This window comes from Piliocolobus tephrosceles, chromosome 2 (assembly GCF_002776525.5).
Source record: "Piliocolobus tephrosceles isolate RC106 chromosome 2, ASM277652v3, whole genome shotgun sequence".
Lineage (NCBI taxonomy): Eukaryota > Metazoa > Chordata > Mammalia > Primates > Cercopithecidae > Piliocolobus > Piliocolobus tephrosceles.
Window position 1 is genome coordinate 89,200,063 of NC_045435.1, and position 27,745 is coordinate 89,227,807.

General features: G+C 55.4%; 2 protein-coding genes across 9 annotated transcripts in view; one reads left to right on the forward strand and one right to left on the reverse strand.

Moving 5' to 3' along the window:
* SCAP (SREBF chaperone) overlaps nt 1–23,984 on the forward strand; it is a 67,568-nt gene extending 43,584 nt beyond the window's left edge. For 3 of the 5 annotated variants that reach the window (XM_023231663.2, XM_023231666.2, XM_023231664.1), the window contains 20 exons: nt 9,452–9,609; nt 10,452–10,672; nt 10,857–10,962; nt 11,939–12,111; nt 12,496–12,622; nt 14,064–14,176; nt 15,570–15,664; nt 17,045–17,143; nt 17,302–17,520; nt 18,370–18,746; nt 19,232–19,420; nt 19,553–19,754; nt 19,826–19,941; nt 20,193–20,715; nt 20,812–20,897; nt 22,521–22,603; nt 22,708–22,874; nt 23,049–23,129; nt 23,312–23,518; nt 23,599–23,984. In XM_023231663.2, the coding sequence (XP_023087431.1) occupies nt 9,452–9,609; nt 10,452–10,672; nt 10,857–10,962; nt 11,939–12,111; nt 12,496–12,622; nt 14,064–14,176; nt 15,570–15,664; nt 17,045–17,143; nt 17,302–17,520; nt 18,370–18,746; nt 19,232–19,420; nt 19,553–19,754; nt 19,826–19,941; nt 20,193–20,715; nt 20,812–20,897; nt 22,521–22,603; nt 22,708–22,874; nt 23,049–23,129; nt 23,312–23,518; nt 23,599–23,844 (3,588 nt within the window). In that variant the 3' untranslated portion in view covers nt 23,845–23,984. Of the gene's footprint in view, nt 1–7,200; nt 7,280–9,451; nt 9,610–10,451; nt 10,673–10,856; nt 10,963–11,938; nt 12,112–12,495; nt 12,623–14,063; nt 14,177–15,569; nt 15,665–17,044; nt 17,144–17,301; nt 17,521–18,369; nt 18,747–19,231; nt 19,421–19,552; nt 19,755–19,825; nt 19,942–20,192; nt 20,716–20,811; nt 20,898–22,520; nt 22,604–22,707; nt 22,875–23,048; nt 23,130–23,311; nt 23,519–23,598 lie in introns of all 5 variants that reach the window. The other 2 variants (XM_023231667.2, XM_023231665.2) reach the window with 2 other exon arrangements.
* A 273-nt stretch (nt 23,985–24,257) lies between these two features.
* The window catches only part of PTPN23 (protein tyrosine phosphatase non-receptor type 23), a 32,798-nt gene continuing 29,310 nt past the window's right edge, over nt 24,258–27,745 (reverse strand). For all 4 annotated transcript variants that reach the window (XM_023231658.3, XM_023231659.3, XM_023231660.3 and 1 more), the window contains exons 20-25: nt 25,999–27,739; nt 25,719–25,903; nt 25,487–25,591; nt 25,267–25,405; nt 25,061–25,174; nt 24,258–24,982 (exon numbers count right to left, since the gene is read on the reverse strand). In XM_023231658.3, the coding sequence (XP_023087426.1) occupies nt 24,503–24,982; nt 25,061–25,174; nt 25,267–25,405; nt 25,487–25,591; nt 25,719–25,903; nt 25,999–27,739 (2,764 nt within the window). In that variant the 3' untranslated portion in view covers nt 24,258–24,502. The remainder of the gene's footprint in view (nt 24,983–25,060; nt 25,175–25,266; nt 25,406–25,486; nt 25,592–25,718; nt 25,904–25,998; nt 27,740–27,745) is intronic.

The following is a 27,745-nucleotide window of genomic DNA, read 5'->3' on the forward strand; positions in this document are numbered from 1 at the left end:
GGGTTTCATCTTGTTGGCCAGGCTGGTCTTGAACTCCTGACCTCAGGTGATTCCACCCATCTCGGCCTCCCAAAGTACTACGATTACAGGTGTGAGCCACTGCACCTGGCTAGTTTATACATTTATTGAGTAACTTTTTTTGAAAGGAAACACCAAATGATGCCAAAGTGTAACTGTTGTAGTAAAACTGAGATCTGTGTTTGTTCTAGCTGTGGCCAGCCGGGTCTGGGTTCATACCCTGAGTTGCTCACGCATGCTGCATGGGTGTGCGGCAGTATCTTGGCAGACACACAGGCTGCCTCCTTCTTGTCCCTGGGCAGTCAGAACAATTGCACCTCCCTGAGAGTGGTCCGACATAGAGTTCTAGTGCTGTCTGGTATTTGTATCGTGCACCTGATTTTTTCAGATCTGTCAGGTCCTATTTTATCCTCACAATCCAAAAAATGCAGATTTTAAATCTCTTTTCCAGGTAAGGAAGCTGGGGCCCAGAATGATTAAGTGCCTCAGTTATTTATTTATTTAATTTTTAAATTTTTTTTATTTTAGTCTTGCTCTGTTGCCCAGGCTGGAGTGCAGTAGTGTGATCTCAGCTCACTGCAACCTCTGCCTCCTGGGTTCAAGTGATTCTCCTGCCTCAGCCTCCCGAATAGCTGGGACTATAGGTGTGCGCCACCACGCCCAGCTGATTTTGTATCTTTATTAGAGATGGGGTTTCACTATGTTGGCCAGGCTGGTCTTGAATTCCTGCCTTCAGGTGATCCACCCTCCTCAGCCTCCCAAAGTGCTGGGATTACAGGCGTGAGCCACTGCGCCCGGCCAGTTATTTAGTTTGGAACTCTAGGTCTCCTGACCCCAGCCCTCTGCTCTTTCTGGACTGTACTGTTTTCAGTTGACTGTCTCTGGGCCAAGCACTGATATGAGAAAAAAGATCTTCAGTTGAGGGACTCAGTCAAGGGACCTAACTCACCATCACACCACACACATTATTTGGAGCTCACTGAAGCTTGACTAGCTCATCTCTGTACCTTTTGCCTGTCAGGTATGGACAAAGTGCCCTTTCTTCCTGTGTTGTTCTGTGGTCCCTGGGTTGGTGCTGGGCTTGCTGAATCTGTTGTTGAGGAAAACCAAAGCTCAGTGAACAGAGCTCTCTTCCCCCTTCTCTCTGACAGTCATAGCATATTCCCATTTCCTTTTTGGTTAACGTAGCAGTCAGGTAACTTGTTATGAATTTGACTCTGTGGCTGAAATAGAGGCATCTCTAGTAAGATCGGTGTGTGGCACAACTGTACATGGTGTCAGTGTGGAGTGCACAAACCTGGCTTCATGGGGCTCTGCCTGTGAAGGTCAAAGGGTGCATGGTCTGATGCTGGCTGAAACCAGTTTTGTGGTGAAACCAGTTTTGTGGCTTTATGGCCCTGGTTGGCCATAGGCTCACTGGAACTTCTGTCTCCTGGGTTGAAAGCGATTCTCCCGCCTCAGCCTCCCAAGTACCTGGGACTACAGGCATGTTGCCACCACACCTGGCTAATTTTTGTGTTTTTAGTAGGGACGGGGTTTCACCATGTTGGTCAGGCTGGTCTCAAACTCATGACCTCAGGTGATCCGCCTGCCTCAGCCTCCCAAAGTGCTGGGATTACAGGCATGAGCCATTGTGTCCAGCCTTCATTAACCTTTTAATTCAATTTTAGCACATAAGGGAGTATTTATGTTTCCTGACTAGAAGAGTTCATTTGGCCCATTGGTGTGGAGTAGATGTTTAATGATGAGGCTGTAAGGGGTGTGTAGTGTTTGTGAGCTCTTTGAATGATGAGATGATGACAGAAAGTGTTGGTGCAGAGTAACAGGAGGGCTCTGGAATCAGGAAGATTGTCCATTTTCTCTCTCTCTGATTGGAGCCCTCATCCCCTGCAGGATTGAGAAGTAGACTTGGGCCCAGCGCAGTCACCTGGTGTCACACAGCTCAGTGGTCAGTTATCTCACCTCCATTGACTGTCCTTGATAAGATACAGGCCAGTGATACTGAAGTGGGTGGCAAGGACTGTTTTAGTTATGAAGAACAGAAAATTCGACCCACATCAGAGTAAGTGAAAGGGAATTTTTGGTTCATATAACTCAGCCAGGTGCAGGGCTGACTTAAGCACAGTATAGTTTGAGCCTCAAAAGGAATCCATCTCTTGACTTTGTCCTCTCTGGGTCAGCTTCACTCTTGGTCTTCCCAGCAGTGGCCCTAGCAGATTCAGCCCTATGTTTTTGCATCATTCAATCCAATGGAAGATGAAAGGGAGCCCAGTTGGCTATGAATAGGGTTACCTGCCTGTCCCCTTCCCAAGCCCTATGGCTAAAGGCAGGTATTTCATTGTCGTCAGCACCTCGCTGGGAATGAGAGAGGATGGTTCCCAAAGGGACAGCGGGGCTGGGTGCAGTGTTGCATACCTGTAATCCCAGTGCTGAGGTAGGAGGATCACTTGAGCCCAGCATTTCAAGGCTGCAGTGAGCCATGATCATACCATTGCAGTCTAGCTGGGGCAACAGAGTGAGACCTTATCTCTAAAAAAATTTAAAAACATAAAAAATAAAAGGGAAAATAGGAGACTCGGGCAGTAGACAGCACATTGCAGGCCTCTGCTGCCTATACCAAGGAGGCAAAACTTCCTTCCCTGCTCTACTCATTGCTCAGTTCAGCACTCGTTTATTGCATGTGTGTGGTGTGGAATGATGTGGGGGACAGATAGAGGCTCACTGCCCTTGAGGAGATCCTATGCTGTTTGGGAAGAGAAGACAAATATTTTTCAAAGTTTAAAATGAATATAGTGTATGTCAAAGAGACATAGGGGGACAGATTGAAAGAGCTCCCCAGTGGTCAGTGCTAGAGCAATTGTTTTTCTTTTTCTATTTTTTTTTTTTTTGTTTGAGACAGAGCCTTGCTCTGTCACCCAGGCTGGGGTGCAGTCGCGCGATCTCAGCTCACTGGAACCTCCGCCTCCCGGGTTCAAGTGATTCCTCTGCCTCAGCCTCCCGAGTAGCTGGGACTACAGGCGCACGCCACCACACCTGGGTAATTTTTTGTATTTTAGTAGAGACAGGGTTTCACCATGTTGGCCAGGATGGTCTCCATCACCTGACCCTGTGATCCGTCCGCCTCAGCCTCCCAAAGTGCTGGGATTACATGCGTGAGCCACCGTGCCTGGCCTAAAGCAATTTTTGCAACAAAGTAAACCAGTATTGAATTATAACCCAAAATATAAAATAATTCTTTGTGAGTCCATCCTGAGTCCATATGCTTGAATAAATATAAATAAATGAATGGATGACAATAGACAAATTTCCTGGGCAAAATAATTCTAAGTAATGTATCCTAAAGTGTGGACTATGCATGATGACTTTCTTCCAAAGAGGACAGTGTGATTGTGAGAAAAAGTAACTTTACAGTGGAGAAGCCTGACAGACATCTCCTACAGTAAGTGATTGGGGTTAAAGCAGCAGTGATAAATCAACACTGATTGATTGTGCCCTTGGTATGTGAAGAGGAGGACATTTTACTGCTGATCTTCCTCCCCCAAACCCATAGCCCCAGTCTAATCATGAGTAAAACATCAGACAAATCCTAGTTGAGGGACACCCTACAAAATGCCTGACCAGTACCCCTCGAAGCTGTCAATATCATCAAAAGCAAGAGAAGTCTGAGAAACTGTCACAAGCTACAATAAGCCTCAGGAGACACTACAGCTAAACGTGACGTGGTTTCCTGGATGGGATCCTGGAAAAGAAAAAGGACGTTAGGCAAAAACTTGAGAAAATCTGAATATACTTTGGACTTTGGTTAAGAATTTCACTGTGGACTTTGGTTTTCAGAATGAGGACTACAGAGATGAAATGTCCTTCTTTTTATATACCTTGGCCTCCTAAATTGTTGAAAAATTCCCATACATTAAGGTTTAGTCTTTGTGCTGTAAAGTTCTTGGTGCATTCAGTTGTTTGGATTTTTTTAAAAGCCATATTCTAATATAGAGAAATCTTATTGTGATTGTGATGTGAATTTTCATTTCCCAGATGACTAATGACCTTAGTCCCTTTTCCAAGTGCTTATTGTATTTGCCTGTCTTCCTTTGTGATGTGTGTGTTCAGATGTCCCCATTTTGAGTTGTTCGACTTCTTTTTGTTGAATTGTGGATTTTTCTCTCTGCTGGAGATGGCTCTCTTTTTGTGTAGCCCTCCTCCTCCCCTTTTGCTAGGTGCTTCTCCACAGTGGGGTTGATGGCTGCACCCTACAGTTAAACCTTTATGTGTGCTCCAGAAAGGACTCCAGTCAGTTCTGCCATGTCTTTGTGCTCAGAGTTAGGCGTACCCTGTGTTGTCACTGTGACCATTGGCCTCTGTGGCTACTCTTGGGGAAGGGTGGTTCTCTCTGGGCAGAGGGATGTTTTTACCAGAGGAAGAGAAGAACAAAGCAGAAACAGTAGAGACTACGTTTTCCAGCTTTGTGACCTTGGGCAAGTTACTATCACCTTGTGCCTTAGTTTCCACATCCATAAAATGGGATAATTATACCTACATTATACACTGTAATTCTTATGATTAAGCGAAAGAATGCAAAGGTTTAGCACAGTGCCTGGCTCGTCGCTTGCATTCAACAGTGTTTGTGGCTGTCGCCATTGCCATCATTGTCATTGATCAAGTCTGGCTGGTTAAACAGAGGGGAGAATGAAGATTCGTGTGCTTGGACTGCCCTGTGGTGTGCACCGGAAGTACACTCCTTAGGCTTTATCCCTCAGCTCCGTGAAGCTCCAGGAAGCCTTCCCCAGCTCTCTTGCAATGTGTCCTCTGCTTCTTCTCTGTGTTCTACATGACGACCCCATCAGAGTCATGTTTCCTTCAAGTTTATATACTCCAATGTTTTACACAGAGTAGATGCTCAAGAAAGGTTTCTTGGGCCGGGCGCAGTGGCTCACGCCTGTAATCCTAGCACTTTGGGAGGCTGAGGCGGGCGGATCACAAGGTCAGGAGATTGAGACCATCCTGGCTAAGACGGTGAAACCCCATCTCTGCTAAAAATACAAAAAGAAAAATTAGCTGGGCGTGGTGGCAGGCGCCTGTAGTCCCAGCTACTCCGGAGGCTGAGACAGGAGAATGGCGTGAACCCGGGAGGCGGAGCTTGCAGTGAGCCGAGATCACACCACTGCACTCCAGCCTGGGTGATGAGCAAGACTCCATCTCAAAAAAAAAAAAAAAAAAGAAAGGTTTCTTGTTGAATAAAGAAACAGCATGGCTTACTTAGGAGACAATGAGTCTGCAGTTTTTCTTGGAGCATGGTAGGTGGAACCAAGTTGAATCTCCTGGCCTGTGAAGTTTAAACTTTTAATTCCATAGGCATTGGGAAGTCATTCCCTTAGAGGCAATGACTCGATGACAGTGGTGATAAGGAGACCCATCGTATTGAACTTGGAGAAACTTGTAGACTGAGATGATTGTGCATGGGACACCAACTCCAGTTTTCATGGTTTTAAGGGATAATGGAAATGATATAACTAATATATTTTCAGATACTTTGCTAGATCTGGATGGTTCACAGGAGTTGTTTTGTTTGGTCCTCACGGAGCTCTAGTGAGGTGTGAGGTTTTATTCTCATTTGCCTCGGTAAGGGACAAGGCTTGGAAACCATCATCCAAGGGACACAGCCAGGGAGTGGTGGCACTGGGATTTGAACTCGGCAGGTCTCCTGAGTCTGCTCTTCCCACCACAGCGCTTGCCCACCGGGGTTGGAGGGCAAGGATCAGGCGGCCTTTTCTGTAGGAAGAGCTGAGTGGCAGGAGTCCGCCACATCCTGTTCTGAGGGAGCCCACGGGTGCACCAGTGTGAAGGTAAAATACCTGGAGCTCTAGGTTGCTCTATCTAAATAGAAAGGAAGGATTCTGTGTTTCAAAAACCTGAGGTCTCCAGCACTGCCTGGGTCCCCAAGACTGGCTCATTGTGAAAACGTGAGCCTCACACCAAGACCCAGCTGGCAGGTCCACAGCGGTGGCTGGGCTTGTTCCATGCCGGACATCTACGGCCAACATTGCAGTGTTTGTGGTGGCTGCGTGAGCGTGGACACAGGGTTTCCAGGAAGCTCTGGGTGGGAGCCTCATGCTCTGAACTGTGGTGGCTGGAGACTCCAGGGCCCCCAGAACCTCAGCTCCTCTCCCACGCTGCTTGTGCTAGGCCTTTCCTTCTGTGTGTTGTTCTCCATGAGACTCACGTTCTTTAGAGCTACCCAGCTCTGAGTTTCAGTCCTGGCTCTGTTGCCTATCAACTCTGTGACCTCGGACACTTAATTTTCTCTCTCTGAGCCATGGTTTCCTTATCTGGGTCCTTTAGCTCAGGGTCTCTCGCAAGACTACAATAGAGCCGTCAGCCAAGGCTGCTGCCATCTCAAAGGTCAACTTGGGGAGGATCCCCTTCCAAGCTTACTTAAAGGTAGGTTCTTTACAGGCTGTTGGGCTGAGGATCTCAGTTCCTCACTGTGCGTTGGCTGAAGGCCTCTCTCAATTCCTTGCCACATAGGCCTTCCCTGAGCAGCTCGCAGTGTGGTGGCTGGTTTCATCAGAGTGGTGGCTCCCAAAAGAACGGGGCCAGGGTGGGAGAAGGAGTCATAGTCTTTTGTAACCTAATTGGAAAAGTGATTTCTTATTGCTTAGGCTGTATTTGTTTGTCAGAGGCAGATCATTAGGTCCAGCCCACTCTTAAGGGGATGGGATTACCCAAGGGCATGAGCACCGGGAGGTGTGGACTGCTGGGGACTGTGTTAGAAGGCTGCCTGCCACAGCCTCTCTAGTTAAGAGTCTTTTGCCTAGGGGCATCTGGACCCCACTGGCCCTTACTTCCTCCATCACCCACTCAAGGTAACAGCGTTTCTATGTCCGTTTCTCTCTTGAATATTAAGTAGGGGCTGTGGGAGCTCAGCACAGTGAGTGTGGGCCCTGCACACCTCTTCCTTACCGGGTGAGTGCTCCTTCCCTGCTCAGCCCTGTGTGAGCTTCTGGTCACAGCCCGTGGCGGCCAGCTCCATCCAGGTGCCTCTGTACCGCCCATCAGCTTCTAGTGGCTGAGTGTGATACAGAAGACAAAGTAGACGAGGCCCTTTGTCCCCAGAGCCCTCACTAAGGCACAGCCACATCAAGTTCACAAGGCTCAGATGGTTGCCTCTGGTTCCTTTGTGCCCAGGGTCCCAGGAGGCATTAACTTGCTGTGCTTGCTCAGCATCTTGGCCGTTGCCTATGCTGTAACCTGGAGTACTGCATCGGTGAGTGGCCCTATGACCTCCCCTTCATCCACACACATGCCCCTTGGAGCTCCTGACTGCAGCCCAGGCATGGGGACAGCCCCTCATCCCTCAGCTGGGCTGGGCCCTGCCCCCTTCAGTGCATAGCTCACAGTACAACACTGTCTAGGACCGTCTTTCCTTGTCTCCAGTTGTCGCCACCTCCAGGGGAGTCTTTCCAGAGCACTGCTTTCATCAGGTTGCCCCTTCACCTCAGAGACACTGGGCTTCGCTTTGTCAATTGACTAAATTCTGACAGCTCAGTCAGGCTTCAGTCTGAGCCTGCTTGTCTTCTTCCTCGTAATTTCTGTTATCCCCTGACAGGTTTCCTTGGTGCCTTCTGTGTTCTCAGCATCCCTTGCAACTCACATTCCCTCCTGCCCCTCTCCTACCTGTTCTTTTCTAACATTATGGCTCCACTTAGCTTCTCCTGGGCCGTAATCTTGCCATGGCTGACCCAGCATGTTTTGGGGTGCTCCGCGACATGGCTGTCACTGAGGGTTGCATGTGTGAACACGCTTGTCATTTACATCCCTGTTAAGCTCTTGAAGGGTAGATGGCAGATTCTAGCGAGAAAAGTGTGATATTTAGTGAGGAGACCTTGGTTTGAGTCCTCGCACCACTCTGCCTGGAGTGTGAAGCTCTAGGCAGGCACAATGCCTGAGCCTCTCCTTGCTTCCTCATCAGGCTGTTGTGAGGGTCAGATGAAGTGAAGTGCCTGATTGTTCATTGCTAATGTTTCTGCTAATCTCTCAGACATTGTTTGTGTATGCATGTGTGGTGTGTGCATACATCTTGATGCTACAGGGTGAATGTCGTTATTCCTCTTTCACAGTGAGGAAACTGAAATCCAGAGATGTCAAAAGTGTTTCCGAGGTCATATGTTTGAAAAGCTGTGATTTAAAATTGGGTCCTTTGATCTTCAAAACCCGCTACTCGGCTGCAAGTGACAAAACCTGGATCAGTAAGACAGGCTACATGCTTTGGGGAGTGTGGAGTCTATAGTGCGGTCAGCAGACATGTTCCATACAGGGCTAGATAGTAAGCATTTAGGCTTTGCGGGCCAGATGGCCTCTGTTGAAGCCATAGACAATAGTCATGGTAGGGGTGTGGCTGTGCTTCAGTAAAAATTGGAGGTAGAAAAACAGGCACTAACCAGCCTGGGTAACATAGTGAGACCCCATCTCTACAGAAAATAAAGAAGTTAGCCAGGGGCACTTTGGGAGGCCAAGATGGGAGAATCGCTTGAGCCCAGGAGTTCGAGACCAGCCTGGCAACGTAGTGATACCCTGTCCCTACAAAACACTTTTGAAAATTAGGCGTGGTGGTGCACACCTCTAGTCTCAGCTACTTGGTGGGTGGGGGTGCTGAGGTGGGAGGATCTCTTGACCCTGGGAGATTGAGGTTGCAGTGAGCCATGATTGGGCAACAGAGCAAGACCCTGTCTCAAAAAGAAAAACAGGCATGGGCCCTGATTTGGCCTACAGGCCATAGTTTGCCTACACCTGGTCCCACATACGCTTTGCCCATAGTAGATGTGTTATTGAGCAAAAGAGGCTCGCTGCCCAATGTACTAGAAGCCAATACTTACGACACTGAGATTTGGGGAAAAGAAAAGCTTTATATTGAAGGTTGACTCCCTAGGAGACAGGAGTCCAGCTCAAATCTGTCTCCCTGTGCTGGCTTTAAGGCAGTAATTTTATTAGAAAAGATTTAGAGGGTGGATATTAGGATTAGCAGATGATTGATGGAAGGAAGGGGGATTTCTGGAAAGTCCTTGAGCATGCCCAGTTATCTCTTGATGCCACCTCATGGGTCTCATGTGCAAATTCCGGGGGAGTTAGTATGAAACATGCAGTGGAAATTCAGGCTGTGACGGCGGCAGGGTCATTCTGCACAACTCCAGTCGGCCATCTTGGTTCCAGCTTATTTCAGCCAATTCTTTTATCTCATAAGCGGAGGGAGTTTCTGGGTTTCAGCAAATTGTTTCTTTTCTTATCTGCCATCCTGCAAACTCAAGAACTTGTGTTAGTCATTGGTTTCTTTAACTCTGTGGGGTATGGTTTCCGATGCCCGTTAAATCTCTTGAATTGGACCGTGTTCCTTCCTCCTGTGCTCAGCTGCCCTTTCTGCCCTCCCTCATTTCTTCTGCAGTATGTGGGTGCCCCGGTGGCTTACGTCCAGCAGATATTTGTGAAGTCCTCAGTGTTTCCCTGGCACAAGAACCTCCTGGCAGTAGATGTATTTCGTTCACCTTTGTCCCGGGCATTCCAACTGGTGGAGGAGATCCGGAACCACGTGCTGAGAGACAGGTACCCCTCTCAGGGACCCTTGCCTCGCTGAATCCCATTCTGTACTGAAGGGAGAGTTACAGTCCTCAGTGTAACTCCAGTGAGCCAGTCAGCTCTGCAGAGAGAGAACAAGCAAGAAGGATGGAGGGTGAGCCAGCCTTGAATTTCTCAGCGTCCTTGTGGGTCCACAGTGGCTGCATTTCCCTTAGACCTGTGCAGATGGCACACACATAGCCCTGAGTCTCATCCTTACATCTCAGGTGGAGTCAGTGTCCACTGAGCTGACTCATGACCCACGTGGCTTCCTGCCTGTGGGTTATGGTGTGAATATAATGGTGGTGTCTCTGCCGGCGAGAAGCAAGCTCTACCGGGGGTGCCTTCTGAAGGCCCAGCCCAGGTGGTGCTCCCCTGCCTGTCAGTGGGTCCCTGGGGTATGCTGGCTCGGCATACAATGTGTGTAATTGGCAAGCTGCATTACTGCCAGGTTTTAGTTAGCTACTGGCGTTGACAGACATTTTGGTGAACTAAATGAAGCCCCAGATTAACCCCAGTCCCTCCTCATCCACTGAACTGGCCCGGGTGTTTTAATGGGTGGGATTGTGCATGCTCTCATAGTACACTTGCCTGTCCTCAGAGCTGACGGGCTTTTGGGCTTCAGATGCACTTAAAGTCAGACAGCCACATGGTTAGGTTATTGGCCACCTGGAAGTACTTTCCCCTGCTGCCCTAGTGGTCAGGCTCTTTGGCGTTACCAGAGAGCAAATATGGGGTACTGAAGAACAGACAGAGGACGTCCCCTAAGTACCGCAGATCTGCCCTGTGGTGGCAGACACAGCAGGTTCTTTGTCCTGTCTCCTGTGCAGCTCTGGGACCAGGAGCTTGGAGGAGTTGTGTCTGCAAGTGACCGACCTGCTGCCAGGCCTCAGGAAGCTCAGGGACCTACTCCCGGAGCATGGATGCCTGCTGCTGTCCCCTGGGAATTTCTGGCAGAATGACCGGGAACGCTTCCATGCTGATCCTGACATCATTGGGACCATCCACCAGCACGAGCCTAAAACCCTGCAGACTTCAGCCACGCTCAAAGGTAGCCGCAGTACAAGTTCCCTTCAGACCTGCAAGGGTGCCCATTGGTCACTGTCTTTTTGATGTGTGCTTAGGCAGATAAGGGTTTACCCTTTGTTTCCCAGGGTGGGGGTGAAAAAGGGATGCTTGGTGGCTCTGCAGTAGCTGTCATTTTTTTGTCAGTATCTGCTGGTTTCTACTTGCAGACTTGTTGTTCGGTGTTCCCGGGAAGTACAGCGGGGTGAGCCTCTACACCAGGAAGAGGATGGTCTCCTACACCATCACCCTGGTCTTCCAGCGCTACCATGCCAAGTAAGATTGACAGCACCCTGGGCTCTTGACTGGTCTGCTGGGTAACATGAGGCTTTGAGTCGTTCCTCTTCTGGTTAGAGTGTTCTGAATGCCCCCCTGGAAACTTGGAGAGTTTCCAGGCCTCCTGTTGAAATGTTTACATTCCTTAGACTAGATGATACTGTCTGCCACATTTTAGTGGGGATGACCTGACAGCTGGTTAAGCATAGGGGACTAAGGCAGGGCCGGCAGTCTCAGTGTCCTGGCGCCTCCTCTAGTCTCTCTTAAGCCTAGGGCAGGCATCCCCAGCTGGTTGCTAGTGAGCCCTGTATGGCCTGAGGCCTTCCCAGTGGGGCACTGCAGGCACCTCCCCAATTGGCAATGGCACTCGAGGTGCTTCTGACCGCCTCTCCTGGGCCTTTAGCAATCAAGAGTGTTGGAGGCCAGGTGTGGGGTCTCACGCCTGTAATCCCAGACACTGGGAGGCCGAGGCGGGTGGATCACGAGGTCAGGAGATCGAGACCATCCTGGCTAACACAGTGAAACCCCGTCTCTACTAAAAATACAAAAAATTAGCCAAGCGTGGTGGCGGGCGCCTGTAGTCCCAGCTACTCAGGAGGCTGTGGCAGGAGAATGGCGGGAACCCGGGAGGCAGAGCTTGCAGTGAGCCCTGATCTCGCTACTGCTCTCCAGCCTGGGCGACAGCGAGACTCCGTCTCAAAAAATAGAATAGGAAAATAAATAAAAAGTGAGTGTTGGAGTAGGTCCGGAAAGGGAGGCTGGGAAAGGAGCAGGAGGGGCTCTTGAGAAAACTTTGCCCCTCTGTGATTTTCCCAGTGCCCCTGGAGACTACAGAGAAGCTCAGGCACCAGAGAGCAGTTCCCTTCCAACACAGGGGCAGGAGGGAGGTCCTAATGGACCCTCTGTCCAGGGATTGTCTTTGTCCCCGGAACCAAGAGCAACACTTCCATCTACCCCCACCCTGCTCCTTGACCAGGTTCCTGGGCAGCCTGCGTGCCCGCCTGATGCTTCTGCACCCCAGCCCCAACTGCAGCCTTCGGGCGGAGAGCCTGGTCCACGTGCACTTCAAGGAGGAGATTGGTGTCGCTGAGCTCATCCCCCTTGTGACCACCTACATCATCTTGTTTGCCTACATCTACTTCTCCACGCGTAGGTTCATGGCAGGGAGACCGGGGGCTTTCTCCAAGCGAAACGGGCATTTCCATGTCACCTGCTTCCCTGCCTCTGGAGGTGGCTTGGGGTAGAGAGAGAGAACACACCTGGTGGTCGTCAGAGCTAGGGCTTCATCCCCTAGCAGGGTCTTAGGAGCTTGGGTGGGGCCGGGGCTCTTCTCACTTTCAGCCCCTTCCTGAGTTAGGGTTCCTAAAAGGTGTACTATGTCCATGACACTGGGAAGTGCTTGTGCCTGTCCCTTTCCTTTGGTGAAACAGGAGGTTTCCCTTCCTCAAATGTCAGGGCAACCTACTCCTGAGAGCCCCTGTGGGCCGGGGGCTATGGGAGGGGCTGCCCTGATGTGCCCTCTCTGCCCTCCAGGGAAGATCGACATGGTCAAGTCCAAGTGGGGGCTGGCCCTGGCCGCCGTGGTCACAGTGCTCAGCTCGCTGCTCATGTCTGTGGGGCTCTGCACGCTCTTCGGCCTGACGCCCACCCTCAATGGCGGGTAGGTCCCCAGCAGGCTCCACTGGGCCACAGGGTGGGCTCAGGCCAGAGAGCCTTGCACTTCTGGGTACTTGGCCGTCCCTGGACTGGGTGTTTGCTGTGACCTCACGTCTCCACATTGTCGTTTTTGACATTTAAGAGGTACATTTTCTTCCTCTTCTTTGTCTGGCTTGTATTCATACTCGTGTTTGTATATAGCATATCTAGCTATAGTGAGTGTCCATATGTACAGAAGTGTGTATTTGTGGGCTGGGTGTGTATATATGGGGTGTGTGTTGGTATGTGTTTTGTGTATACATATGTATTGCATGTGTGTAGTCGGATTTGTGCATCTGTGTTTATATATTCTATATACACACACTGCACACACACTGCAGCTTGATGGCTTAAGCCACTGGAGGTGTGAGATAGAGAAGAGAACATTTCTTTTTTTTCTTGATTAGAACATTTAAATGCCTAATGAAATAGGTCATTTTAGAGGAAGCTCTTTGGAAGATATGAGCACACTGTAATTTGTTGCCTTTTCCACCGATGTTTACTTTCCCCTTGCCACTCCTCTCTGAACCTTAGTCTGGAAGCTCTTCCCTTGGCTTGTCCTCAGGCTTTGATCTTGGCTCTGGATAGGCCCACCTGCCTGTCTGTTAATGGTTATTAATGGATTATGGATTGGCCTGTCCCCCACCTTGGCCCATCAGGCTGGTCGTATGAAAAGCGACGTCGTGTTTTGTTTCTGGTAGTTTCCTTGCTCTTAGATACCTGCTCCCTTTCCTGAGCCTGATGGTGTTAAACACCGCCCTCCCATACCGTCTGCCATGCCCTCCACAGGGGCCCTCCCTTCCTTTGGCTCCAAAGCAGAGGTCCCGCAAGTTATAACTCAGCTGGTGCTCCTCGCACATAGACTTTCTTAGGTTCTGCTGCGGGGAGTGTGGGATGGTGGGCTCAGATAGCTGGTAGAGCTTTCTGTAGGAACAGTTGTTCTCCACACACAGCTTCTCAACAAAGGTGAGTGGGCCTTCAGGGTGGTTTCATCTCCTTGCATATTTAGCTGTGGTGGGTCCACCCAGAGTTACTGGCATGGGTTTTGGCAGCAGTCATTGTCTTTAGCCAGCAGTCCTCCTGGGAAGGACGGGGAGAAGTGTGGTCTAGCAGTGGTACTGCACAGCTCTCCCTGAGGGGCCTCTCCCAGCCCCCCGAGCCAGATAGCTAGAGACAGGACGGCTGCTGGCCTCTCCGCAAGGCTCTGGAGCCTGCCTGAAAGCTGAGTGCTGTGTAGATGCAGGCCTTGTTGGGTGAGGTGGACAGGGGAGGGTTTCTGCCCAGTGGTTGTGGGAGTCACTCAGCAGCCCCTGTAACAGGCTGGAAACCCCACAGCCTTCCTGAGGGTCCAAGTCTGTTGGGAACCACCACAGCACTGTCCTCACCTTCTCCTTCTCTGTCCCCAGCGAGATTTTCCCCTACCTTGTGGTGGTTATTGGGTTAGAGAATGTGTTGGTGCTCACCAAGTCCGTGGTCTCAACCCCGGTAGACCTGGAGGTGAAGCTGCGGATCGCCCAAGGTAACACAGTGGGAGAGTTGGAAAGGGGGCTGCAGGAGGGGCTGGAGAGGGGCCTGTTCCTCTTGCTGCTGATGCTCTGTGAGCAAACAGAGCCCCTGAAATGTCCCTTGCTCTTTCCTCCGGCATAATACGCAGTGGGCCACTGGGCCCTGGCAGCTCTTGAGTGTGTGCCCTGGGGAGCCGTGGGGCCACTGGACTGTACTTCGTCCTGGTTCATGTGTCAATAAGAAAGCAAACCAGTCTGCATGCCATGGCTCACACCTGCACACCTGTAATCTCAGCACTTGGGGAGGCTGAGGCAGGTGGATCACTTGAACCCAGGAGTTCGAGACCAGCCTGGGTAACATGGTGAAACCCCATCTCTACAAAAGATACAAAAATTAGCAGGGTATAGTGGCATGCACCTGTGGTCGCACCTACTCAAGAGGCTGAGGTGGGAGGATTGCTTGAGCCTGGGAGGTCAAAGCTGCAGTGAGCTGTAATCACGCCACTGCACTTCAGTGTGGGTGGGGCTTGTGTTTGGTGGTGACTTTCTGTTTGGGGATTTTAGTGCCTAGTATTTTCTCTTACTGCCTCACTCCAGCACACTAGCCCAAGCCCCAGGGTCTGGCCGTTGCAGAGATGCTGCCTTCCTGGCTGCCAGAAAAGCTCTCTCTGGCCCTGCTGGGGATCTGGGGTTTTGGGGCAAATGAGAAAAGGGAGAGCCTGGCCTTGGAGGTCTGGTCACTTGAGCGTCTTCCTCCTCTTCACCTCCTGTCACCCTGTGTCTGTGAGGAACAGGACTGTAGGCAGCTGTCCATTCATCCAGCAGACCTCTGTGAGCCTCTGTGATAAGCCAGGCCCTGTGCTGGATATGGAGTTAGGAAGACATGAGGCGAAATAGTAGGAGCACAGAGCCTTAGACATGTGACAGTGTGACAGCATGGGATCAGGGCTCACCACAGGAAGGGGCTTGAGGAAGAATGCAGCCAGCTCCTCCACCCCCCGAGTGCTTCTGCCCTGTGGCTGGTGGGCTCACTTTCGTGCTGGCCCATACAGACCAGACAAGAACCACATGCAGAGGTTGGATATGGTTGGAGTGGGTGGCACTTGGCTTTCCTCGTGGATTTTCTCATCTCCACTCTGCTTCTTCCCCCTTTTGATGGTTATAGCCCTCCCCTGCACCCTCCAGGCTGTGAACACCCATTCCCTGTAGCAGCTGTGTGGTGGTGACAGCCCCTTAGAGTCTGGGCATTAGCAGGGCCCTGAGGGTTGGGGTGCTTTGGTGGAATGGCTGCTTCAGAGGGCTGGGGTCCCTCCCCATGCCTCTGCCACTCTGAGGCCCTTGAGGTGGTGTGAGTCATGTCGCTGAGTGGCCACGTGCTGCCCTGTGCCCTGTTGCTGCCCTCTGCAGGCCTAAGCAGCGAGAGCTGGTCCATCATGAAGAACATGGCCACGGAGCTGGGCATCATCCTCATTGGCTACTTCACCCTAGTGCCTGCCATCCAGGTAAGGCCCCAAGGCCTGCCACCTGGATGAGCATGGAAGCAACTGCTGTGCTCCCCAGCTGTGCAGCCATGGGCAGGGTGCTCCCCTCTTCAGCACAGGCATCCTTGCCTCTGAGGTGGGACCTCTTTGCCTGGCAAGCGGATCACTATAGCACACAGATGGCCCCTGGCACGCCTGACTCAGAAGTGCTCAGCAAACTCTGGCTGGGTTCCGAGACTGAGTGCCTAGCCAGGCAGGCTCTGCGCTTGACCCTCTCTTCCTACCCCTCCCTGCCTGCTTCCCCTTCAGCCAGGTGGCAGGAGGAGGCTGCAAGGGCATGGCAGAAACGGGGGACTGGCTGTGCCATTTCAGTCACACCTGTTTCCCATTTCTGAGGGAGAAGCACCGTGGGGTTCCTAGACCCTTCCTCCGGTCTCCTCCCTTGGCCCTGACCCATGCTGCAATCTCCAGACGAGAGGCCTTGCCTGGCCTGACCTGTGGGAGGGCCACCACCCATTGCCCAGAGTGACCCTGCTCTTGGCAAAGTGCCCTTGCTCAGCTGTGGGCTGTGAGCTGAGGTGGAGGTGGCCCTGCACTGAGCTGGAACCTCAGACTGATGCCAGCCATTCCAAAAGGAGTTGCAGGAAAGGGAGGATGCCATCTTTTCTCCCCCATCTTTCCCTCAGGGCTGGCAGGCCAGCTGAGGGATGGGGGTGAACAGAGAACAGATGGGCTGTGGGCTGCTTCTCCTGGAAAACAGTAGCATCTGCAGAATAGGGTCGTCTTGGGACGTTAGAGCTGAGACAACCACTGTGCCACTCTCTGTACCCCATGGTCTTACCCCAGATCCGAGTAGCACTGTGGTGATGCGCTAGAGGTCTCAACACTGACATCTCAGAAAATTCTGTCTGCTGACAGAGCTTGGGGAGCAGAGAGCTCACCCTTTTTCAAGTTTAGAGGAGAGTTAATCCCTCCCTCTCTCTCTTCATTGTTCCGGGGCACTTGCTGGCTGGGAAACTTTCTGAGAGCCCCTGAATCAGGCCTGGGCTCTGGCTGGGTTGGTGATGCATGAGCAGGGTAGGGGCTCAGTGGGGAAGGCAGGCCTTCAGCCCTCTCTAGGGGGACGGGAAGATTCAAGGAAGGTACTCCCCGCTCCCCTTTCAGCCCTTTCTGAAGAAAGTGTGAGGGTTTCTGCTGCCCCCTGGTGGAGACAGGGTGAGCTGCTAGTGGTATGTGAGCTGAGGACCAACCAGCATCTCTCTTCATCTCTGCTGTGCCCTGCCTGTTGCTGCCCTGCCGGTTCTGAGGCGGCTGCAGTCCGAGCACTGCTCCTCTAGGGCTGGGGCAGTCAGATCATGGCACCGCCTCCCCTCCACCCCACCCCGTGTGCTCTCATTCCAGGAGTTCTGTCTCTTTGCCGTCGTGGGGCTGGTGTCTGACTTCTTCCTTCAGATGCTGTTTTTCACCACTGTCCTGTCCATTGACATTCGCCGGATGGAGGTAGGAGTGGTCTGAGTCTTGTCCCGCCCACCTCCTCAGCCCTAGCTGTACTGAGGGAGTCCTGGGTGAGAAGGGTGTGGACCGTGGGCAGGGCAGTGGTCCTGTGTGGGCGCCCTCTGGATGGTGGACTTGGGCCCTGACCACTGTGCCCCCAACAGCTAGCGGACCTGAACAAGCGGCTGCCCCCTGAGGCCTGCCTACCCTCAGCCAAGCCAGTGGGGCAGCCAACGCGCTACGAGCGGCAGCTGGCTGTGCGGCCGTCCACACCGCACACCATCACGTTGCAGCCGTCTTCCTTCCGAAACCTGCGGCTCCCCAAGAGGCTGCGTGTTGTCTACTTCCTGGCCCGCACCCGCCTGGCACAGCGTCTCATCATGGTACTTGCCACCCCTGCCCTGCCCTCTTCTGGAGGGCCAGCGCTCCAGGCCCCTTGTGGTGCTGCACTTGGCCTTAGAGTGGCGAGGGATGCTCCTCAGGCCCTGGTGGCCCCTGGAAACCTGGCTCTGGGGAGCTGCCTGTTGTGTCCTCCCTGCCCAGACCCTGGTGGCTTCTGAGGAGACAAGCCTGTGGGAGAAGCAGCTCCAGGGCTCTCAGGTACAGGAGCCATCCTCTCCCGAGAGTGGCCCAGGACAGGAGCCTGTTAGTCAAGTGCTCTGGGATGGACCCACCTGTGACCACCACATTTCCCTGGGCCACATTTCATCGGCCGCTGCATGGTGTGCAGAAGGTGGAAAGTGCTGGGCAAAATCAGTCACCAGCCGGGCTGTGCTGGCTGTGGGGCAACAGTGCCTCTCCCAGGGAGCTGAACTGAGACGGAGGAAGGCTGAGGCCCCCTGAGACTAGGACCTCTGGGGGACTCTGGAGCAGGTCAGGCAGCTGGCCCTCTGGCCATGCTGACCATATGAATAGTAGCAGCTTTCTGACCCCAGCTGAGGTGGAGATTAGGGACAGGGACACTCTGTGTCAAACCTCAGGGTGCTTCAGTGTATTTCCAGGCCAAGAAACTCAGCCCCTAACTGTGGAAAGGGAAGCAGGCCCTCCAGCACCAAGTGCTGGCAGGTGTCAGCAGGAGGACTTGGAGAGGCAGGAGGAAAGCACACAGTGGGGCCTGTGTCCTCTCCCATCCCTAGGCCTCAGGTCCCTGTGCTGCTTCCTCTCAGCACGAGGGCTGAAGCTGCTGGGGGTTGGGGCCCATTCCTCCCACTGAGTACCCTGCTCCACTGCAGGCTGGCACCGTTGTCTGGATTGGCATCCTGGTATACACAGACCCAGCAGGGCTGCGCACCTACCTCGCTGCCCAGGTGACGGAACAGAGCCCACTGGGTGAGGGAGCCCTGGCTCCCATGCCTGTGCCTAGTGGCATGCTGCCCGCCAGCCACCCGGACCCTGCCTTCTCCATCTTCCCACCTGATGCCCCTAAGCTACCTGAGAACCAGACGTCGCCAGGCGAGCCACCTGAGCATGGAGGTCCGGCAGAGGCTGGCCATGACAGCCCAGTCCCAGAGGTAACCTGGGGGCCTGAGGATGAGGAACTTTGGAGGAAACTGTCCTTCCGCCACTGGCCGACGCTCTTCAGCTATTACAACATCACACTGGCCAAGAGGTGAGCTGGGCCGTGCCAGGTGCCACCTCCTCACTCGATGGTGTCAACTCACCATCCCCTTTCCCCAATGTAGGAGGCCCACAGTTTGAATTCTGCAAATAAATAAAACAATTCATAAGGTTGTGAGGTGGGAACTGGTGGTCTAGGCAGCCATAACCCAACAGCAACCCCAGGTTCCTCTGAGGAGTCACAGGTGGCTGCCAGCCCTCGCTAGAATGAGACCCACCCACCTGTGCCAGGAGTGGGGAGGGAGATACCCCACACGGTCAGAAGGGCTGCTTGGGTGCTGGTATCTGGGACAGCAAGGTTGGCTGCTAAGCTGGGCTGGGGAGGGACCTACCTCTGTCCCCAACCCCCATGCTGGGAGAGTCTGGCCGGTGGAGCTGAGGCCTGCCTGGGGAGGAGGGAGCAGACTGGCTGGCAGGCACAGTAGGAGGAAGCCTTGGGAGGCCCCCCGCTGAGGCTGCCCACTGTCCGGACCCCAGGTACATCAGCCTGCTGCCCGTCATCCCAGTCACACTCCGCCTGAACCCGAGGGAGGCCCTGGAGGGCCGGCACCCTCAGGATGGCCGCAGTGCCTGGCCCCCACCAGGGCCCATACCTGCTGGGCACTGGGAAGCGGGACCCAAGGGCCCAGGTGGGGTGCAGGCCCATGGAGACGTCACGCTGTACAAGTAAGGTTGCTGGGTGGGGTGGGGTGGGATAGAGTGCGGGGAGGGGGACGGGTGGGCAAGAGTAGGGGAGAGGGAGGAGGGGAGGGGACAGGCTGTGAGGTGTGTCTCACAGCAGTCCGCCTTCCCGTGCAGGGTGGCGGCGCTGGGTCTAGCTGCGGGCATTGTGTTGGTGCTGCTGCTGCTCTGCCTGTACCGCGTGCTGTGCCCGCGCAACTACGGGCAGCCGGGAAGCGGGCCTGGGCGGCGGAGGCGCGGGGAGCTGCCCTGCGACGACTATGGCTATGCGCCACCTGAGACAGAGATTGTGCCGCTGGTCCTGCGCGGCCATCTCATGGTGAGCGGGGGCACAGCGGCCAGGCAGGGGAGGGCTGGGGCCTGGCCCACACCAACACCAGGCTCCCGCAGGATATCGAGTGCCTGGCCAGCGACGGCATGCTGCTGGTGAGCTGTTGCCTGGCAGGCCACGTGTGTGTGTGGGACGCACAGACCGGGGATTGCCTCACGCGTATCCCGCGCCCAGGGTAGGTGCGGCTGCTCTCTCCTCTGTGCCCCCCCACCCCCCTCACCCCACCACCTACCCCGTGCAGCCATGTATCTCCCCTCCTTTCTCCCTCTGACGTATCCCCCAACCCCTCCAGGCTCCCTCCCACCCCCACACCACACCCTCTCTGCTTGTCCCCTCTAACGGCCCCTCACTTCCCCTCTCACCCTCTCCCTTCCCCTCACACCCCCTCTCCTACATCCCCTCTCACTCCACCGTCCTGGCCCCCAGCAGGCAGCGCCGGGACAGTGGCATGGGCAGCGGGCTGGAGGCTCAGGAGAGCTGGGAACGACTTTCAGATGGTGGGAAGGCTGGCCCAGAGGAGCCTGGGGACAGCCCTCCCCTGAGACACCGCCCCCGGGACCCTCCACCGCCTTCCCTCTTCGGGGACCAGCCTGACCTCAGCTGCTTAATTGACACCAACTTTTCGGCACAGCCACAGCCCTCACAGCCCACTCAGCCCGAGCCACGGCACCGGGCGGTCTGTGGCCGCGCTCGGGACTCCCTAGGCTATGACTTCAGCCGCCTGGTGCAGCGGGTGTACCAGGAGGAGGGGCTGGCAGCCGTCTGCACACCAGCCCTGCGCCCACCCTCGCCTGGGCCGGTGCTGCCCCAGGCTCCTGAGGACGAGGGTGGCTCCCCTGAGAAAGGCTCCCCTTCCCTTGCCTGGGCCCCCAGTGCGGAGGGTTCCATCTGGAGCTTGGAGCTGCAGGGCCACCTCATCGTGGTGGGGCGGAGCAGCGGCCGGCTGGAGGTGGGCAGAGGGGCTAAAGGTGGGCAGAGCGGCTGTCCACCCCAGGGATTGTGGGCCTTTCTGGTGGGCAGGTGCTCACAGCCTCTGGACTCATAGGTGTGGGACGCCATTGAAGGGGTGCTGTGCTGCAGCAGCGAGGAGGTCTCCTCAGGCATTACCGCTTTGGTCTTCTTGGACAAAAGGTGAGCGTGGCCTGCCTCAGCCCCCAGTGTCCCCAGCCTTTGTTGGCTAAGCCATACTCTCTTGAGTCTTGAGTCCTGGTTCCCGTCCACTGCTGCACTGTATGTTGCGATTGACCTTCTTGGTGACCAGCCCCACACCTGTGAGCAGAGGGCAGTCCACTTGGATGGGAAGGTAACAGTTAAAAGCGTTAGGGGTGTGACGTGCTTGGAATTGGGCCTGGCACACGGTGACCTCCCAGGGCCTTAAGCAGTGACAGTGGGGAGTGATACACTCCTGTCCTTTCTCACCCTTCTCAATGAAGCCAGTTTCTCTGATAAGCTTGTCAGTATTGAGCCTTTGGGGTATCTTGGTTGCATTTTTAGTTACAGAAACAAAGTGCGCTTGCAGAACCCTCTTCTCCTTGGCTGCTGGCGGCTGTTCTCTGCTCTCCCTGGTCCTGTCGTGCTTGCCCTCCTCAGCAAGCCTGCTGGCTGTGGGCGTCCCCAGGGCTCGTCTGCATGCACACTCCTTGGGGAGTCTCAGTCACCTGGGTTCTGGCCCCACCTCCGAGCTGGTGAACCTGGGTCTCCACCCAATGGCCAGGTGCCTTCTTCCGAACGCCTTCGCCTGCCTGTCCCACACTGGCTCCTCCTCCAAGGCTCCTTGACTCTTGGTGGCAGCACCATCTGACCTAGAGCTGGAGTCTTTCTTTTTCCTTGGGGAGGGGGCGTCCCTTGCCCTTAGTGCTATGGATTTCTGCCAGTGGGCTGCTGCCGTCATTCCTGTCAGCACAGGTTCTGCATGCGCCTCGGCCGACATCCTCTCCTCCAGCCTGGCCAATTTCACCAGGTCCCTCTGTGCTTCTTGGAAGTTCTCCTTTGCTGCTTGTTTTAGCTTTAAGGAAAGCCCCCAGGTCTCAGCCCTGACCCTCAGGGTTCCTGGTGACTGTGGTCTCTCTTTGTCCACCCACTTCCAATTATACAACTGTGGCTTCCCCAGGTCTGGTGTGGCCCTTCAAATTCATGGGCAGAGATTGTAGACATGCATTGCCTTTCGCTACAGTAAAAGGCACCTGCTTTGAGGCTTTGGGGTTATTGGGCAAATATACCCATCCCTGCCTGTCAGACTGTACCTAGGAATTTTGGAGAGAAAAAAAAAAAAAAATCCTTGTTTTTTTGTGGAAAAAGGAATTGGTGTGGGCTGTGATTGGGTTGAAGCTGCTTTTATGTGATGGAGAATGCAGGCTTCCACAACGCCCAACATAGCCCACCCTGCATCCTGTTTCCCCTCAGCAGCCTTCCCTTCAGCTCCAGGCTACATGGAGCCCTCTGCTTGTTTTTAATTTACAAGCTTATGTGACATTCACCAGGTACCACCTTACACGTTAGCTCACTTGATTCTCATGACCATCCTGTGAGGTGGGTACTCTTATCCCCATTTTGCAGACAAACTGAGGCACAAGGAGGTTAATATTTGGAGTTGCCCTCTGGCTCCAGCATCTGTTCTGGCACCATGTGCTTTCCTCTTGGCCGTGTCCCTCCTGTCCCTTCTTGAACTGGCCCTTTATCTCTTGTGCCCACATGCTCAGCCCCAGGATTGGGGCTCTAAGGGAGAGGCCCCTGGCAGCTGTTCTTCTCTTCCAGGATTGTGGCTGCGCGGCTCAATGGTTCGCTTGATTTCTTCTCCTTGGAGACCCACACTGCCCTCAGCCCCCTGCAGTTTAGAGGTCGGAGGGCCTGGGGCGGGCAGGTGTTCACACTTGGTGGGATGTGCAGGGGCCGTCTGCCCATTGCCTTCTCAGAGATCCTTCACTTGGCCTTTTGTCCTCAGGGACCCCAGGCCGGGGCAGTTCCCCTGCCTCTCCAGTGTACAGCAGCAGCGACACAGTGGCCTGTCGCCTGACCCACACAGTGCCCTGTGCACACCAAAAGCCCATCACAGCCCTGAAAGCCGCTGCCGGGCGCTTGGTGACTGGGAGTCAAGACCACACGCTGAGAGTGAGTATTGTCTCATCTCTTGGGTGCTGGAGTGGCCTGGTGCAGGGTGGGAGCCTGATGCATTCGTCAGGGAGAGGCTGGAGGAGTCCTGGTGAAGGACAGAGGGCATTTCCTGGCCAAAGTATAACTTGGAAAATCCCAGAGACCAGAACCTGAGGTCCATCCCTGTCACAGGTATTCCGTCTGGAGGACTCGTGCTGCCTCTTCACCCTTCAGGGCCACTCAGGGGCCATCACGACTGTGTACATTGACCAGGTGAGGGGCCTGTGCGGGGGGTAGCGGGGTACAGAGCCTGTGGCCCATGTTTGCTGACTCCTGGGAGCTGGGCCCCTTCCAGGAAGCAGAGTCAGGGCCCCACCCACCAGGGCACAGGAACACCATTTTTTGACAGAGGTACTCCACCACAGTGACCCCGCTCCCCTGGCCTGTTTCCCCAGACCATGGTGCTGGCCAGTGGAGGACAAGATGGGGCCATCTGCCTGTGGGATGTACTGACTGGCAGCCGGGTTAGCCACGTGTTTGCTCACCGTGGGGATGTCACCTCCCTCACCTGTACCACCTCCTGTGTCATCAGCAGTGGCCTGGATGACCTCATCAGCATCTGGGACCGCAGCACAGGCATCAAGTTCTACTCCATTCAGCAGGTAGAGGGGGTGGGGATCATAGGATTCTTGGGATTTTAGGGAAGGACTCAGGACTGAGCTTGTCATGTCCTTGCCTCCAGGATCTGGGCTGTGGTGCAAGCTTGGGTGTCATCTCAGACAACCTGCTGGTGACCGGCGGCCAAGGCTGTGTCTCCTTTTGGGACCTAAACTACGGGGACCTGTTACAGACAGTCTACCTGGGGAAGAACAGTGAGGCCCAGCCTGCCCGCCAGATCCTGGTGCTGGACAACGCTGCCATTGTCTGCAACTTTGGCAGTGAGCTCAGCCTGGTGTATGTGCCCTCCGTGCTGGAGAAGCTGGACTGAGCATGGGGCCTCCCTGCCCAGGCAGGGGTCTGGGGTGCTGTGTGGGGGCCAATGCACTGAACCTGGACTTGGGGGAAAGAGCCGAGTATCTTCCAGCTGCTGCCTCCTGACTGTAATATTAAACTTTTTTAAAAAAACCACATCTGTCAGGCACTTTGGGAGCTACTTGTCTCTCTTGGAATTGTTTGTGCGCACACTCCGTCTGGACCCTCCTCAGAGCTGCTGAGGAAACGTACAGCATGGCATGGGTAGCAAAGCGGGGAGGATGAGCAAGCCAGAACTGCAGGACCCTGAAAGAAATGTCCTGGTAGTGTAACAAACAGTTTGGTACCATCCTGTTATCCACGAAAGGTGCTAAGTTCCTGCCAGTGCTACTAGAGCTGAGGCAGCAATGGGCAGACTCAGACACGGGCCACAGAACAGGGTGGTTTATTATTTCAATAGCAAAGAGCTGAAAAATGTCAGGTCTCATAAAGGAGCAGAACCTGACCCAGAGCCTGCAGTACATCTCCACCCCACGGGGGTGCGGACTGGGCCAGGCAGGCCAAAGGCAGCAGAAATGGGAGTAAGAGACTATGCCCACTGAGAAGCTCTGCTGGGTGTGGGCAGGTGGGTATGAGAGATGATGTAGTGTAAGGACCAGGTAGGCGAAACCTGTTCAGGTCTTGTTGAGTGTCCAGAGTGGATCCAGAAGGCTGAGGGGGTCATCAGAGGGCTGGGTGGCCCGTAGCCCTTGCCCATTATGGGCCTGCAGAAAGTTCTGCTTGCTCATCCGCTGCTTGCCCCGCAGGGAGCTGTCCAGGGAGAAGGCCTCTGGGGTCAAGGAGGCCAGCAGCTCCAGGGAGGAGGAGGGGGGCCCCGAGCTGGGGGCTTCAGGCACTGGCGGCTCCTCCTCAGGCTGGGGAGCCTCAGGCAGCGGGGAGGAAAGGGGGGGCGGGGAGGAAGACGGGATTGGGGTAGACTCTGGGAGGCTGGCTGGCGGGAGGCCTGGGGGCTCTGCAGGGCCTGGCAAGCTGGCAACTGGGGACTCCAATCCCCCAGGAGGCCGGATGCTGAGCTTGGCAATGGTGGCCTGGATGGAGCTGATAGGCACATCCCCACCGAGGACCAGGTCCTGGGAGTCCTGAGGAAGGTGGTTCTGAGAAGACAGAGTGGGTGAGGAGAGGGAGTCCCAAGGTCGTGACTGTCCCAGCAGCTTCCAGGGAACCTTCCTCACCTTCTGGCTGATGCTTGCGCTGGCCAAGGGTTTGCATGGAGGGGGCACACCATGGCGCTGCAGGACCTGCTCCACGTGTCTCACCACTGCCTCATAGCAGAACCTGAGGTGCAACTGCACAGGTGCATTTGGCCAGGTCAGCCAGGCAGGGGCCCGACACCCGGGGACAGAAGGCCCATCCCAGCCCCACCTGCCCAGATCCTCACCTTCTCCTGCAGCATGTGCTTCCTCTGCTGCCGCATGCGTCGCACCAGTTGAGGCAGCTCAGGGATTCCATTCCCAGCCTCCACCTCCTGCACAGCTGCATAGAGCAGCGCGAAGGCTCCTGTGCGGCCCACACCAGAGCTGTGCCAAGAAGGGGGTATGAGGCTGGGGAATGAGGCCAGGCCAAGAGCCCGTAGAGAGACTGTCAGGCCCACCCTCTACCTGCAGTGCACAATGATGGGCGTGTGCAGCGGCCGCTGATGCAGGTAATGTGCGTGCACCTCCTGGATGAAGTGCAGCAAGTTGCTGGGGCTGTCGGGCAGGCCTCTGTGGGACAGGATGGGGTGGGGAAGAGCCTATGAGCCAGGCCTGATCTGAGGCTCCCATCCCTCCCAGCACCAAGGACTGGACGGCACCCCAGACCCCCAGCCACCATCCAGAGCAGTGGACGCACAACTCAGGCCAAGTGGGGAAGTGGAGGTGCACGAGAGAGCGCTTGAGGCTCTGGTCTCGGAACTGCAGGCTCAGCACACGTTCCACATGGGTTTCAGTGCTGCGGACGCTGCTCAATGCCAGGCTCAGGGCACCGTGCACCATGGGCTGGCCCCTCTCAGTGGGGAAGTAGCGTGCCACTTTTTGCTGAGGGACAGACACACCAAGACAGGGCTGGTTTTCCAGGATCCCCTGCCCTGCCACCCCACACTGCCCTCGTGGGCACCCAGCCCCTCTCTCACCTTCTCCATCTCAGCCTCAGAAACCAGCATGACAATAACTGACACTTTCTGCTCATGAACCATGAGCCAGAAGTCAGCAGCTGTGCCGGGCAGTGGGGCCTGGGTGGCCACTAGCGGCGGGCAGTATGGGGAGAGCCCCTCCACGCAGCTGGCATTGATGTAGTCATCCTTGCCTGAGCGCAGCACCACACGGTTACTGTCGTAGGGCATGACATCCTGGTGCCGGTTCTTCAGTGAGTAGCAGCGGGCGATGGCGATGGAACGGCCTCGGGCATCATGTTCCTGCGCATCTTGCAGCTCCCGCCAGACAGTGTCCAGAGCCCCCACATCCCCCAGCTGGCCCCGAAAGGCCTCCAGCTCCTGCTGCAACTGCCGCAGCCTCTCGGGATGCTCATAGGGGTCCCGCTCAATCAGCCGCAGGGCCTGTGGCCGACGGCCCTCAGCTGCATCCACCTTGGTGGGCTGCAGCAGGGGCTGCCCACCCCCAGGAGGCTGAGTGCTGCCATGCTGGCTCTCCGGGCTGGAGGAGAGCAGGTCTGCAGCTGCAGCGCCTCGGCGCAGGCAAGGGGGTGGTTCTGCTGCTGGGGGCCGAGGGGGCACAGAACCAGGCCCTGGAGATGGAGCAGGTGAAGGCACCAGGTGGGGACTGGGGGTTGGCTGGCCAGCAGGTGAGGGCCCTCGGATGGTAAGAGGGGCTGCCTGGGGGCCCATGGGTCTGGTAGCAGGGGCAGGACCATATGCCAGGGGGGGATGGGGAGGCTGAGGGGGCCCAGGGCTGGGGAAAGGCAGAGCCCCTGAGTGGGCTGGCAGAGGGTCTTGAGCAGGACCTGGGTAGAGCTGGGTGTGCAGGGGGGTTGGCGGCTGCCCCAGAACCCCAGGCTGAGGGGCATAGGGGTAGGGGGACTGTGGGGGTAGGAGTCCTGGGGCCTGGGTTGGGAAGAGGTGCGGATGCTGGAGTGGAAGGGGCTGCTGTGGGGGCTGAGGCCCAAATGCTCGTGAAGGCTGGGGCTGAGGCCCAATCCTCGGGGCTGGAAAACCTGCAGGGATCCCAGGAGAGAAGTGGTGCTGGGCTGGGACGGGTTGCTTGGTCCCTACGGGGTAGGTGTAAGGCGTGGGCAGAGACTGTGGTGGAGGCACTGGGAAGCGGGGCTGGGGAGGAACAGTCGTGGGGTTTGGCCGTGGGGCTGTGTGGCTGGGGATGGGCGCCTGGATGCTGTCTACTGTGGTGGTGGCTGGCCGAACCACCATGGTCAGCTCGGGGCCTGAGAATTGAGGAGGTGGGGCGGAGGGCAGACCTGCAACTGGTGGGGCCGGCCCTACCCCCACATAGGGACTGCTCACCATGCCATGCTGGGGGGAGGATCGGGGCACAAGGCCCAGCTCCGGCGTATAGGCAGGGGCTGGGTAGAGGGCAGGCCCAGGTGCTACGGGCACTGCAGCGGGCCCTGGGGCCCTGGGCTGTATCAGCTGGGTGGGGCCTGAGTAGGTACCAGGGGGCAAGGGGCCTGAGAGATAGTGGGGTCCTGGGCCCGTGGAGCTGGGGAAAGGGCTGGGAGGAAAGTGGAGCGGGGTGGCAGTTCCCAGGAAGGTGTCGGGCAGTCGTGGGCCAGCCACCATGTCAGGGGGAAGGCTACGCAGCTCCTCGGGGGGGTCTCCTGCTTCCATCGCCTCACTCTCCTCCCTGCGGGGCAGCAGTGGCTTTGGGGCTGTGGGCCGTGGCGGCGGCTTCTTCTTCAGCTCCCTGCGG